A 15,370-nucleotide genomic window follows, 5' to 3' on the forward strand; every position below is an offset into this window, starting at 1 on the left:
AATGGCTAATCGATTCACCCTCTGAGCTGTCCCTTAAAATTCAGATTTAAGAACCCAGCCAGCTTAGCATACTGTTGCCTTGGGGGCATTTCAGAAAGCCAGACACTGTCCTCTGCTGTCCTGCAGTCAATCCCTGTTTTGAGCTCCAAATACCTTTATAAAATTACAGTGGGAAATAAAGCGAATCACATCCTTGCTTCATGATAAACTTTCTGGACTTGTTTAATAGCCTTTCTGTGCATGACTTAAAGAATAAGACCACGTATGGTTATTTCTTTGTGGTCTATTTGGCATACGCTGTAGTGCGGTGCACTGCTGTATTATTTTAGCTCTGTTTTCCTGTTGACTGGCAAGTGAAACGTGTGTCTCCTCTTCACGCTGCTTTGTTGAGTATCACTTTTCAAATAGGTCTGTGGTTTAAAGTGTGTTGGACTTCAGCATTAGTGATAGACTTGACGTTCAAAACAGTGTGGGTCTTTTTACAGTCTTATGAGCTAGCAAAGTTATTCAGGAGCAACGTAGTATATTCAGCTAGAAATTACACACAAAGGCTGAGGAATTATTTTACTGGCTTTGGTGTGAAGCATGTAAAGTAGGGTATGGAGTGAAAGCATGTCAGATTTATGGTTTTATTGAGGCATAGGAATGTTAGCACAGTCCACTTAAAAACTCCAAAGATTATGCTTTTAAATTCAATGGCAGGATGTTTTAGTTAAAGAAAACTCCATCTGTTTGCTTCCTATGTGGGGCAGTGCAGCAACATGATAAAAAACCAAAAAGGTCTTGACCTTCTTGATTTTGCTGCCTGTCTGATCGTGAAATATGATGATGTTCTCATAACATTTGTGTGAGATGGGGAAATACAGAGTTTTGGATCCGAGTAAGGTGTTTTCCATGGCCAGAGCTGCCACTTCTGAGCTGTGGAGCCATTGCAGAAGGGATGCTCTGATACTTCTTGTTCGATTATTACCAGTTTTGCTGGGCTGGGTAGGGAGGAAAAAATGGTGCATAATTCTAAGTGAAGCTGCTGCAGCACTGTTGTGGTTTGACTCCAGCCAGCAACTAAGCACCACGCAGCCGCTCACCCCTCCCCCCTCCCAGTGGGATGGGGATGAGGATCGGGGTGAAAAGTAAAACTTGTGGGTTGAGATAAAAACAGTTTAATAACTAAAGTAAAATAAAATATAGTACTAAATACTACTACTACTACTAATAGTAATGAAAAGGAATATAACAAAAAAAAAGAAATAAAACCCAAGAAAAAACCAGTAATGCACAATGCAATTGCTCACCACCCGCTGACCGATGCCCCAGCACTGATCCACCCCTCCCAGCCAACTCCCCCCTGTTTATATACCGGGCATGATGTTCTATGGTATGGAATACCCCTTTGGCTAGTTCGGGTCAGCTGCCCCAGCTATGCTCCCTCCCAGCTTCTTGCACACCTGCTTGCTGGCAGAGCATGGGAAACTGAAAAATCCTTAACTTAGGATAAGCGCTACTTAGCAACAACTAAAACATCAGAGTGTTATCAACATTATTCTCACACTAAATCCAAAACACAGCACTGTACCAGCTACTAAGAAGAAAATTAACTCTATCCCAACCAAAACCAGGACAAGCAGAAAGGCACAAAGGAAAACAGGCAGATCATACATACATGTTTAGGTGTTAACAAATGTTCTCAGTGTATCTCTAGTTGCAGTCTTCTGAATAAAAACTCTTAAAATGTGCCGTGCATGAAAGTGGTTTGTTGGTGGATTTTTTAGAGAATGCATGTGGCTCTGTTGGATGAGTTTCTGCTCCTGGTGTGATTATTTTGCACATGATGTGTATTGTTTTTTCCCTTCCTTCCTGTATACGTCCCTGCAATTGTAGCATTGCCATTCATAATAGTAGCCTTTTGGCATGTTGAAGCCTATGGAAATACAAACTGAGCAGAAATGCATGCTAGCAAATTGTGACAGCTCAGGGGTGAGGAGTTTCAATTATTAAAAGCAGAGTACTTTAGCAGGTCTTTTGCCTTTGGAAAAAATGCCAACTCCTTCTTCGGAAGTTCGTTACAGAGCAATGAAAATATAGTAGTGATCACATGGACTATGGGTTTGTACTTAATTAACTGTTTGCATATCTCAAAGCAGTCTTAAAGTTACAACATGAGTACCTTTTTAAAGTAATCCATAAAATGCCACTTTGGATCTGGCACATGATCTATTAATTTGACTGTTACAAAAGTGGAAGAATATTTTGAAAACCCCCATGGTCTTGTAAAACCTCCAGGCCCTTGTTAGCTGAAAAATCTTGCTTTCTGCCAGGGCTCGGAGCCAAAGTAAGATCTCTTTCAGATAATATTTAAAGTTAGAAATAACAGTAGTGAAATAGAGCTCCATGTGGAATTTTCATGTAGTTACCAAGGAAAAAAAAAAGGAAGCTAGGTTTTAATTTTTTTGTGAAACTGTGACTCTGTTAATATCTTTAATGATGCAGAAGAGGATTGATACTGATGATGTTCTTCGTTGTGGGCTGGGCACCGTGGGTTTGCAACCTGTTGTATTCTTAGAATGTTTACTTTTTGTGTGATATTTTAATGCATTGTTTCTGCATTTGGTTACTTTTAGTCCAGGTGTGAATGCCGCTCTTAAAACCCTGCCAGCCACTCTTGTGGGATTGTTTGCCTATAGTACTCCTGTGTCAAGGAGGTAATTCAGTAGTCACAAACAGGTGGGTGTTAGCAGGTCATGTCAATACTGTACAGCCCAAAGTGTTTCCTTCCACATAGGTGCTCACAGAGAAATAGTGGCCTAAGATAATCAGACCTCCTTAGAGAAATGGTAGTAGACACAAGTATGCTCTATGGCCATCAGCATCTACTAGTAGCATGGCACTATTCAGCTGCTATACTAAGCCTATTTTTATTAGCTGTTACTACGAAGGGAAAAATGCTTTGGCTTTGCTCACAGAAGCTTAGGTGCATATTAAGCTGCTCTGCATGTGGTAAGATGAGCCACTGCTGGATGAGGAAGCAGCAAGATTGACAGGTAGTGATTCCTCTGTGGCAGCAAGCTGGGATGTTAAACTGAGATACTTTTGTTACCACGGTGTGTTAAGAAGTCACTGGCTTACAAAAATGTTAAGGATTTAGAAATAAAACGGTGGAGAGAAACTATGTAGTATGGTTAAATGTCCAGGTTGCAAATGTAATCTTGTGAAAGTCAGGAAATTTTACATTCTTGAGACAAAGTCATGGGTATTGAGTTGTTTTTTTCGATTTTAGGCAATGTCATTATTTTGACCACAGAAGTAACTTCATACGTTATTAGGCTACTAGTTCAGGCTTCACTGTTTTACTTTATTCACAAGTGTTGGCTACATCCATTTCAGTGGGGACTACTCATGTGGGTTAACTCAATCATTTGCATAAATGCATTTTTGGATCGGGGCCTTATTTTCTATATTTCAACTCTGGAAAATTCTATTCACCTGCTAGCCTGCAGAAAGTAAGGATTTTAACTGGGTATGTGCAGTGCCAATATTTTAATTATATTTTTTCTTTTGTGGAAAAAAAAGACTTTGTGCCTGGTCCAGTAAAGTCATGACAGTTTCGCAAGGCCAAGATGATTGCAGTCAAAATGCTAAAGATAGTGTATTTTATTTTAATCATGATCAGGTGAGATCTTCTTGATACAGATTTCATTGCTTTGAAGTTGCTTTATCTACTTATATACATTATGTTGTGATCCAGAAAAATGGCTCCATATAATTAAAATAAAATCCAACACCTGTTAGTTATCAGCTGAAACAGTTTAACTATGTCTACAATAGTTAGATCTATCCAAGGCTTTTATGCCCTTTTATTTTTTATATGGAACTATCAAGTTTACAGTTGTTTTCTTTGGCAAAAATGGCATGTTTTACTCATGTACTTTTGAAGGTTTGCTGCCAAACTGCCCATGAAATTCATTAGATAATTTTCATAACACTTCCCATTCAGAAGGTTGTAATCTAGTGATGACTGATGTGAATTCTCCAGGACACACCATAAGTGCACAATTTAATTTTTACATTTTAAAGACTGAGTAATCCCCTGAAGTTTAAATTTTATCAAGGCAGGATAAAGGCTGCCTGAACTCACTACTACTGTGAGTGTATCATGTGTCATGTATCATGTCTGTGTAGAATTAATGACAATTCATTGCCTGCTGATGAGGGGCTGCCGTTCAGCTCTCCATGGTGTAGAGCCCTGGGGTTGTGCTGGGTGTTGGCACTCGATGCCGCAGTGCGAGGGGGATGCTGGGGGGCCCTTTTGGAACGGGCAAGGGATGCTCCTGATGAACATCATGTGCCTGCCCCAAACTTGAGGGTGATAGTGCCTGTGTGTCACTGTTCTTCCAGTATTGAAACTTGCATGTAACCCTGGTACAGGGAATAAGTGAAAGCAGATGTAATCCAGCGGCGCTCTTTTTTGCTCTCTCTGTCATTGCCTGTTCCCTCACGACAACAGTGTCTACTCCTTCACTGCAAAATCAAGGCATGTCAGGCAGCAGTTACTGTTTAGGGAAAGCTTCATGCCTGCAACTAATTTTAACAATAATTTGGGTGTTCGCTGAAGGTGGTGCTATGTCACCACACCGGCAGTAGAAAAACTGTCATTCACTTAAATTTTAAGAAGTGTTGGTGTGAATTTGGTTTATCTCACTCTGTTGTCATTCAGTCGTGCTGCCTTACTCAGCTTAGTCAATACCTTAGTACAGCTGATGTTTTTGTTAGAAAAAGATGTTGCAAAATGAATTTTCTTCACACTTTTTCCTACAAACAAAAAGCTTTGAGTAAAACATGCAGCTGTGTTCGTAGTAATTCCTATAAAACCTAACTTTTTCTATTAAAAGCCTTTAAGCAGGCTTGCATCTTCCCTTGAAAACAGAAATCCTTATCTGCCCAACTGAAATGTGTAGTTTGTGCTTCCTCTGGCCTTGAGTACGTTAGTGGGGTTTCTAATGCTCCTCTCCAAGCAGCAATATCTCATGCCATTCGTTCCCATTTGGGGCTGAAAACAAGTAGGTGCATATAGGTTTAGTGATTAGAGTTCTTTGTTATAGGACTGTGGCTATGAAGGGACCAAGAAATTTGCTAATTAGTGCTGACTTTATCCCATTGAAAACAATAGCCCTTGCACACATGTGTAGCACAGCAAGACAGGGCTGCCTGATTCTAGGACATGTACGTAGGGTTTTTCAAATTATCTTGAGACATGTTACCTGTTCTTGTCGTGGATGTCTGAATCTCCGTGAAGGAATTGCTTACTGTGTACTAGCTGTGCTGCAAGCCAGCTGGCAAAAGTGAAGGGAATGATGTTCTGTTGTAGGAATTAATATTTCAGACAGCAGAGCTAGAAGATAAGGATAAATAGAGCTATTTGCACTTGTCTGAATCTGTTTAAATATCCACAAAACTTGTATCATCACCTCAGAATGACATAAGAGGAGAATGTTTAAAGGTGACTGATAATATATACCCCATCACCAGCAGAGCTGTGTTTTGTGGCTGAGGTTAACAGACAGCTCTACTGGTGCCCGAGCGCCCCGAGGAAAGATTAGTCATGTGTCTGGGGATAACAGGTACCAGGGGCATCGGTAACTGGATCGGTGGCCTCAACATTGATTACCCCGATCAGAAAACCATTGCAAAATTTATGCCCTTTAATGTCATTATTGGTGAGCAGTTGTGATTAGGACAGAAGTAAATCAAATAACTTTGCTGCTTTGTGTGAGGTCATTTTAGGTATTACCTAAGTAGTGGGAGGAGATTACATGTGAGTCCAACCTGTGTGTTTTTAATGATTCAAATTATCAACCAAAAAGGTATGTCATTTAAACCATGACAAGAAAAGAATAGATATAGGCTGTAATAATATTAATTTCTTTCATTGTATGAATAATCTTTTTGCATTGCCTATACTGCTTTAATGCAGTTTAGTTAATACACTGTAACTTTATTCTATGGATGAAAAGGACGTGGTTTCAAGACAGCGTTTATTGCGTTGCATCTTCCACAAGGAGAGTAAAATATCAAGAGTGGGCAGGAATATCAAGCAAAGAGCCATGGTCTGAATATTCTGGACAACAACAGTTCAGTTGTAAAGTTTCTCAGGTTCAAGGCAGGGAAAGGCAGGTTCAAGGCAAAAGAAAAAAGCCACTCTTGGTGTTCTTGGTGACCTAAATTTGCTTTGGCAGAGGATCATTAGGAGTAGGTAAAATTTTGCGAGTTAAATGTTACAATTTTAGCTAAAGAAAACAGTTTGTAGATGTGATAGTTCAACTTGATTTATTTGTGCTATATGCAGCCTTTTTGATCCTTTGAACGCTGTAAAACTCAAGATTTATCAGGGTTGTAGTACATGAGATCTTAATTTAGCTAATATATTAAATAATAATTAGCCAATATTCTTAATAACTTCAGTTACCTGTATCACTTACATTACAAATACATTACACTACATTATGATGGTTTGAGTGAAATGTAGTATAAATATAAGCAAGTATTAGATATTCTTATTTTTTAAAGAGATTTTCTTTGTCTTTGTCTTGTGTTAGTAACTTATGATACCTTATGAAACAGTTGCAAAACTCTTTCCACTAATGTAAAGCTGAGATCACACTATCAAAACCCTATTTTAAGTCTCCAAAGCAAGGACAAGGAGCTTTAAATGAGGGGGTTATTTTTAGTAATCAGTAAAAGTACGTGTGTAGGCAAAGTTACAACACACAGATATGTCAGCCGTAAATGGTAAAATACCAGTAAGACGACAGCAGTCTGTTCTGTGGTTTTTTTCTCAGAGAATCAGCGTCGTATAGTTCTGTGTGTATATAATATGCATGATCTTTTGTGAAAACTACTAGACAAATACATGATAATATTGGCATAGAGCAAATGCTTAGGAACCATCTGACAGATGCCTCAGAAATATCTATAGAGAAAAATGTGTGTAGAGCATACTGTTGCCAACCATGACATGTAAAAATCATTGTTCCGTCTACAGTATCACAAGACTGGCTAAAAATTATCACACTTTGAAAAATAGTTTGAGGGGCTTTGTTTTGTTTTAGGGACTCAAGAATTTTTTAGGGTACAACATAGCTTTTTGTATTTTTCTCTCTACATCTCTTCACTGAAACTGGAATGTGCAGTAAATGGCAGCTGAGATTTTCATACAATCATTTAAATCCCAGGAGTTAAGTTTGAGAAAAAAGTAAATACAATGAGGCTTGCTGTAAGCTGATAAGGCCAACAAAGATGGGATGGAAGAGCTGCACTAGATCTCTCTATAGTTTATGGTGAAATTTTGGACAAAATTTTTTTTATTTTCTGGGACATGGGTTCAGGAGCCAGCAGTCTGCAATAGCAAAGACAGTGCATAGGGACTCTGTGGCAGCACTTCAGAAGAAAAACTGTCATTTTTCATATATTTAGGTCTGCATTTACTTGATGTGTAAGATTTCTGCATAGTAAAGGTTTAGTGTAGGGTCATGCTGGGAGTTCTCTACAGAGTTTGTGCTACATAAGAAGAGAGAGGAACCACGGTGAATTTGCAAAGTCTGTCAGTACCTGCTGAGAAGACCAGATCTCTAATGGTGTGGAAATGTACCGTAGTGCAGAATAACATCCATAAAAGAAGTTTTACATGTAGTGAGATGGTTCTCCAGCTGCTTCATTGTTAATAGGAGTGCATGAATTTCTAACATCAGGACCTCAAATCTGGGAGAATTTAGGTGAATAACCTTCTTACTGCACCAAAAGTGACAGCAAACTGTCTGTTCAGTTTCCCAAACAGCGAACTGGGACTGCATCGACATCTGCCCTTCTGAGTACTGATATCTAAAGTAGGGCACAGGAGAGAAAACAGGGCAAGAGAAGAGAATTGGGAAGTGTTGGCTTCCGATACAGCAGCTGTCAGGGCTCGCCAGAACAGTCACCACCTATCTTCTACCATTGCTATTAGTCCCATTAGAGCAGAAAAATGTAGATTAGTTGAATGAAACTCTCACATTGGCTTTAATACCCAGGCTGAATTTTCTAGTTTATATCTAGTACTAAAATTGAGGTTTAGACTTTCTTTCTAAAACACATTTCTCTCCGTTGTTGGCTTGTGAGAGCTTTGTGTATAGAATGTGTGAAGATTCTCAAAGGGAAAGTTTAAAAATTGTGAAAGTCAAACTCCCAGAAAATCAATATCTGAGTATTGCTTGTCAGCTTAATTTGGCCTTTCTACACTTACCAGAGTACAGTGGGACAGTCACCATTCTCTCATCACAGGGCTTTCATGCCACTGAACTTACAAGATAAGCAATATGCTTCAAACAAGTGATTTATTTAGGATATCTTCATCTTCCATCAGTGTGCCCCATTTTTGTGGGTTTTTTTTCATATAATTCAGACTTTGAATAGAATATAGAGCTGTTAACTTCCCCATGTTGTGCTGCTCATACTTTATTAATTCTTCACAAATATTGATGTCTTTTCACACATTTCTGGGAAAATGTGATCCAGATAACACAGTTTTTAGTGCCAAATTTGAAAAGCCTAAGACTTCATATAACCCTTTGCCAGCATTACCTACATATTCAGAAGAGAGTTTTCATCCTTCTTAGTTGGGGTTATCTGACAAGAACTTCCATCAGTTTGCAGTCTGCCTCTTTCAGTTTAAGGACCGTGTGCATACTTACATGACCATACGCATTTTTAGTTTATTTTACCTTTATTTTACTCATTATCTTGTAGGCCTGAAATCCATGGAAACTGTAGTATTCAGCTGCTCTACATGAGAAACCATAATCTTCACTCCTGTACTTCTTTGCCTGCTTTACTGTGTGTCTTCTGCTCTTACCAGTAAGATTTCTTCAGCAAAAATATTCCTACAGGCAACGGCCTTCACTAGTGCTTCATCTTTCAACTGTATTGTGCAGTGTACTGCAAAAGAATTTTTTTATGCACATGTTAGCGCAGTCTCCTGTGCATGAGTCTTCTCTAAGTCTTACACTAGCTTGAGTATTTCTGAGTTTTTATGTTAGCAGTCTCAAATTGATTTTTTTATTTATAAAGCTAAGACAAAATATGTACATAAATATACGAGGAAAAGGATTTTCTTTCAAAAGTAGATACATGTTTCAATAGGACAGTCTCTAAAGAAATGCAAATCCTGCTTCATCCAGTGTAATTGTTCAGACAAAACTGTTGCAATGTTTGGCTTAAGGTCTTCTCTGGATACTAATTGTTAAATGAAGGATGTGTTTCAGATTCACAGAATCACAGACTGGTTGAGGTTGGAAGGGACCTTTGATGGTTATCTGGTCCAACTCCCTTGCTCAACCAAGGCTACTTAGAGCTGGTTGCCTAGGACCACGTCTAGACTTTTTTTAATATATCTAAGGAGGGAGACTCCACAACCTCCCTGGGCAACCTGTGCCTGTTCTTGGTCACCCTCCCAGTACAAAAGTGCCTCTTGTCCTGTCACTGGGCACCACTGAAAAGAGCCTGGCTCTGTCCTTCGTTGCACCCTCCCTTCAGATATTTACATACATTGATAAGATCCATGAGGACCCCCAGGTCCTTTTCTGCCAAGCTTCTTTCCAGATGGGTGGCCCCCAGAATGTGTTGGTGCATGGGGCTGTTCTTCCCCAGGTACAGGACTTCACACTTCTCCTTTTTCAACTTCATGAGGTTCCTGTCGGCCTATTTTGCCAGCCTGTCAAGGTCCCTGTGGGTGGCAGAATGACCCCCTGGCATATCAGCCACTCCTCCAGTTTTGTGTAATCAGCAAACTTGCTGAGGGCACACTCTGCCCCATCATCCACATCATTAATGAAGATGTTAAACAGGACAGGACCCAGTATTGACCCCTGGGGTACACTGCTAGCTACTGGCCTCCAAATAGAATTTGCACCACTGATCACCACCCTCTGGGCCCAGCCATTCGGCCAGTTTTCAATCCACATCACTGCTCATCCAGGCCATACATCAACAGCTTGTCTATGAGGATCTTAGGGGAGACAATGTCAAAGACCTTACTGAAGTCCAGGTAGACAATATACACTGCTCTCCCCTCATCTACCAGGCCAGTCATTTCATCACAGAAGTTCATCAAATTGGTCAATCATGACTTCCTCTTGGTGAAGCCATGCTGACTACTCCTGATGATTTTCTCATCCTTAAGTGCCTGGAAATGGTTTCCAGGATTAGCTGCTTCATCACCTTCCCAGGGATTGAGATGAGGCTGACCAGCCTGTAGTACCCTGGGTCCTCCTTCTTGAAGACAGGAGTGACACTTGCTTTCTCCAATGTTTGGACACTTCTCCCAGTCGCCATGATCAAAGATTATCAAGAGTTGCCTCGCAATGACATCTGCCGGCTCCCTCAGCACTCATGGGTGCATCCCATCAGGGTCCATGGACTTGCTCAGGTAGCAGGTACAGAGTTAACTTTATTAACAAATAACCTCATCTCTGTCAGTGATATGGAATTTTTGTTTGAAATTACTATAAATAATTAAGGCAGCTAATTGTATCAATACCTGAGGTCACATTCTCTGCCAAATGACTGTCTCTGCCTCCTCTCAAAAATCAATAATCTGGCATTTCCTTTTAAATTTTACATCTCCTTAATCTTAAATTACTTCTCTAAATAATTTTTTAGTTCCTTAAATGTTGTATTTATGAATGAATATTTCCATTTCTATAAGAAAATAATTAGTTCCACTTCCCACTCCATACCCCTGTTCTTCCATATTCCCTGTGAGCTTGCAATCTGCAAGCTAACTTTTGTGAATGGTTAAAAAGGAACAGTTTTACCCTGCCTTGGAGGTTAGTTGCTAATGTAGCAGCTTGACAGGAGATTTGGTGATACAGAATTTGGGCAGGGTGCAGGCAGCTCAGTTCAGGCTTATGGTATCACGGACACTCAAATGGTGTCTCCCCTTGGCGGTGGCAGATGTGGACACTTGGTGGACGAGGTGGAGTTGTTCTGTCCTTTGAGCTACAGATGGGTTGGATTACTCTACTAAAAGCTGAGGTGGTGATTAGTGGCAGGGCACTTAAGAGGCAGTAGAAGTTTTAAGTACAGGCGTCCAGTTAGAGAAGAAGGCTTGTCCTGGGGGACCATGTTCCTCTTCCCTGAGAAGCTAACTTCAGACAAAGTAGAAGTGGAAGTAATACTCAGCTATAAGCGGTTTCAAGTGGATAGACTTTTCAGTACGTATAGCACAGGGAAACATGTATCTTTAGACTATTGTGCGTAAAAAATAGGAAATACGTAGACTGGCTGATATGAAATGGGATATTACAACACCACTTAAATTTTATTTCAGGAAACAATATGTAAGCTTCCTTTAAAAAAGGTTCAGGAGAAGGCAAGAAAAGCCATTGTCACCCACATACAGATGTTTTCTACTTTTTAATGTAAATAAGGAGCTTGAAATGATGGGGTTTATTTTTAGAAGTTAGATGTATCCAGACAACCATGAAATATTACAGAAACAGCTCTATTATATCCTGTGTCATAAACAGGTGTGTTTGCCTGAAAATTGTTTGCATCTCAAGAGTAAGTTGTTGTATTACTTGTAAAAACAGAGAGAAGAGTCTGGAAATGACAGAAGCCAAGTGATTTAGAGCTGGTGAAAAAGGTACCTTTTCAGGGAAAACATGAGCCAAAGAAAAGTCCCTTTTCTTGCCGAACAGTTTCAAAGCACAGAAACCCTCACCAGGCTTAATAAAGAAGCCAGTGTCTCCTGTGCGTCGGTTTGAGAGCATTGAAAAGAAATAGACTGTCTAAGAATGCAATAAATCATATTGGGTCATTGCACTAATGAACAGTTTGGGCCCAAACTCTCATTAGCTTGTCTGCAGGAAGAGAAAACTAGTAAAACAGGAAAAGGACATATGAGAGAAGCTTTTTGCTGGTACTGTCTTAAGATTTTATTGTTGAAGGACACCCTTTAGCTAATTTCAGACCCATAAAAAAAAAATCTGTTTGGTGATTAGTAACCAGTGGATAAGAGCAGAAAGCCCAAGTGCGTAAAGCCATAAATACCTAAGTCCTTGAGATAACAGCCTGTAAAACTGTCAAAAAGCATTGCTTAAGTGACAAAAGATAGCCTCTGGTAACTAGAAGCATCGGCACTAATCCATATTCATATATGGAAGGTATATTTTTAGTTCCTTCTAAAAAGGCAAATCTTTTCTGTTAATAATGTTCATTCTTATGTTAAAAACAGCTGTTTCCTCTGGGTGTGCTCTCACCCCAGATTTCTCAAAGTCAAAAAAGCTAGGTTTAATTTCTGATACTGAACAATTTTAACATTTATGCTAATCTGTATTTCTTGGAATAAATTTTCAGACAGGGCCATTTAAGGAAATAATATAAATTGTTTCAAAAGGCAGTAAGAACCCTTTTTTAAAGAGTATGGATGATCATTTGTGTTTCATTGGGACTTTCTATGGTTTGGCTTCTCAAAGTGATCTCACTAAAGCAACGCAAAATTTTTACCAGGAAGGTATTATAAGAACTTTGTATGTATTCATATTCATTCCTTCTTGTGATCCTGTCTCAGTTAGTTAATGCTGGGAGAAAATTTTGACACAGAGGAATTTCAGTGGTGTTTTTATGCTTTAGAATGTGAACAAGACCAGGCCTTTTCCGTTTTTTCATTTCCAGTAAACTGGTTCAAAAAGAAAGTAGTGAAGTTTTAATAGTGACAAATATCTCCACACCTGTGTGATTTTTTTTTTTCCTACAGTTTTAGCACTTCTTCAAGTATTTTAAACTGAATATGATAGTCTTTTAGTGTTTGCTACTTTTTTAAGGGAATGGATTTTACATAAGTTAAAGTTCATGTTGAAATTAATAAAGGAAAAATACAGTTAATGGAAATCTGCCGAAACCAGTAATTTTGCTGCAAAAAGCAGAAAGTGACAGATAAACCAGATGTTTAAGAGTAACCTGAAGCTTGGAAGACTGAAATTACTTTCCAGAATGGTGATGTCTTTAAAGTGTGCATTGATTCTTGTTCTTCATCGGTGCAGTCTGTTTCATGTTATCATAATTATTTTACAGCTAAAAATCTTGTATGGTTTTGCAGAAGTTCAGGCAGTAAAAAAAAAAAGCTTTTTTCGGAATTACTTGATTTTTGGAGCAATGTCAAGTGATGCTGCAGTGTCTTCCGAAAAGGTCTGATGCTGTGGACCATCTAAGAGTCTCTCTTGATACTCAGAAATGGATTGTGTTGTTGGTTGGGTTGGGTTTTCTTGCACAGGGTTGTTTCACCTGTATACAAGCTGTATATACCCATTCAGTCAGGTCCAGAGTTTGTATTTTGACTGCATGTCTGTGAGAACTGGAGCTGGTGTTGGTTTGAGGAGAGCAGATGTTAATGGTGTTTTTCTCAAGCATTCTGTTGCCCAAATAGGCATCTCTTATTGTGAGAAAAGGCGGTAAAAGGCTATAAATCTGCCTGCTCATTATGAAAGGCAACAATAGATTGATTTATGGAGAAGAAGCAACTGTTAGGCTTAGGTAGCCTGTGTGCATGAAAACTGAGTTTTACAGTGACTGGATATTACTGCTGTTACTTTTGAGAACAATTTAGTGCTAACTTAATCACGAGGGATATTGTACAGGCAAGGAGAGTCAGAAAACTTTCGTTAGCCTGGATAACACATCAGAATAACACAGTTGTATAAAATCTAAAGTGTAAGCAGGTTTCCTTTTCAATAGTAGATTTTTAGATCATTACTTCCTAACCTGATTTTCACCATTCCTTCTGTATGGACACTTCTTTCTTGTTTAATGTTCTCTGTTCGCATCCCCTGTGATAACATACCAGATTTGTTCTTTGTCTCATGTAAACAGATGAGTGTGCAAGTACATACCAACACCCATGCACTTCAAGCCGCTGAGCCTAAGAAACAGCAAAAAAGTATATGGAGACATGTAACACGGCAGCAGGAAGCAAGACTTCTCAGTACAACCCTCATAAGCCATAACCACTATAAGAAAAATTATACAGAATTTTTAGATGAAGTAATAGGCCTGTCTCAGTAATTTTATAGAATTTTAGAGAGAAATTTATATATTTTAAACAACAGTGGAAAAACAATATATAGAACTGTTTGTTAAATAATGTAAACTGATTTTAACAACTCTGTTTTAAAAATCTAGTTCTCTTTTGTAATCTGTGGATTCCAGATAATTTCTCTGTGGAACAAAGCAATCTTTCTGATTCAATCACTATTACAATCTGTAGGGTCTTCATACATATAGAAAGTGTTGGGATGAGGAGTAAAATCCAGTAACAGCAGAAAAGTTTATTTTGAATCCTCATCTTAAGGACTTATTTTCTAAGGAAGAAGAAAGTAAACTGTCTGAGGTTTTCTGGCATTTAGTGTGGTCTGCTCAGGTTGTCTTCTGGTTTTCAGTTCTACTACGTCATTACTAATTTGGAAAATGTTGCAACTATAGTATGACAAGGACACAGGCGCCTTAGGTCTGTTATAAACTCATTTAGGCTCTCATGTTGTATAGCCTTTCAAACAAGATGTTGGGAACTGCTTGTTAGGATATTGGCTTTAGCAAAGAACTAGGCATGATGTAGTAGTATGTATGTACGTTGAGTGCATAGCAATTTCCACAATGCTGGCCTCACTGACACCTGAAATAAAGATGTTTGAGCATTATTCTGTTCCATAGTTCTTTTTTCTTGACAGCATGCCTTAGGCAGTAACTAACAGTAAGAGTTTTAGGCAAAAATGTTTCTTGCAATGTTATTTATTTTCTTTTCTTTTTCCTTTTAAGTCTGAACAGCCCAGTCCTGCCAGTTCCAGCTCCAGTTCCAGTTCCAGTTTTACACCATCTCAAAACAGCAGACAAGGTACCAACAAAGGAAAAGAAATTGAAAGGAACGTGTGAAATGAAGGGGCCAATAAAAACAAAACTGGTAGTATCTCATTACCACTTTTTGCTGCCTTTCACAGCCTGAACTGGCCACAGTTTTGCTTTAGAGACTTTTCCCTGGGTTGTTTTCAGATGTGGCTGTAACAGGCAAAATAAAACGGGAGAAAATGTGTATCTGAGAAAAAGGGTGTGAAGGGTATTTGTTTTGAAGCACTAAATACATGCCAGTCACTTAACAGGTGCTAAACTCAAAAGAGCTTCTGTTTCTGAGGTTGTCCTTTTGCAGGGTTAGGTGGCGTGGCACCTGGCTCCATCTGAAGCCCTGCTCAGGAAGGTGTGACTTCCCATGGGAAGCCCAAGGATGTGTGTATGTGGACTCTTTCAAAGGGCTGTGATCTTCCCATGCTATTGGGAAGTTTTAAGAGCATACAGT

At 39.0% G+C, this 15,370-nt stretch overlaps 1 protein-coding gene across 2 annotated transcripts in view; it reads left to right on the plus strand.

Annotated features, from left to right (window-relative positions):
- Nucleotides 1–15,370, plus strand: part of MLLT3 (MLLT3 super elongation complex subunit) — a 142,787-nt gene that overhangs the window by 109,251 nt on the left and 18,166 nt on the right. For both annotated transcript variants that reach the window (XM_050913192.1, XM_050913190.1), the window contains one exon: nucleotides 14,839–14,914. In XM_050913192.1, coding sequence (XP_050769149.1) covers nucleotides 14,839–14,914 — 76 coding nt within the window. The remainder of the gene's footprint in view (nucleotides 1–14,838; nucleotides 14,915–15,370) is intronic.

This window comes from Gymnogyps californianus, chromosome Z, assembly GCF_018139145.2.
Source record: "Gymnogyps californianus isolate 813 chromosome Z, ASM1813914v2, whole genome shotgun sequence".
Classification (NCBI taxonomy): domain Eukaryota; kingdom Metazoa; phylum Chordata; class Aves; order Accipitriformes; family Cathartidae; genus Gymnogyps; species Gymnogyps californianus.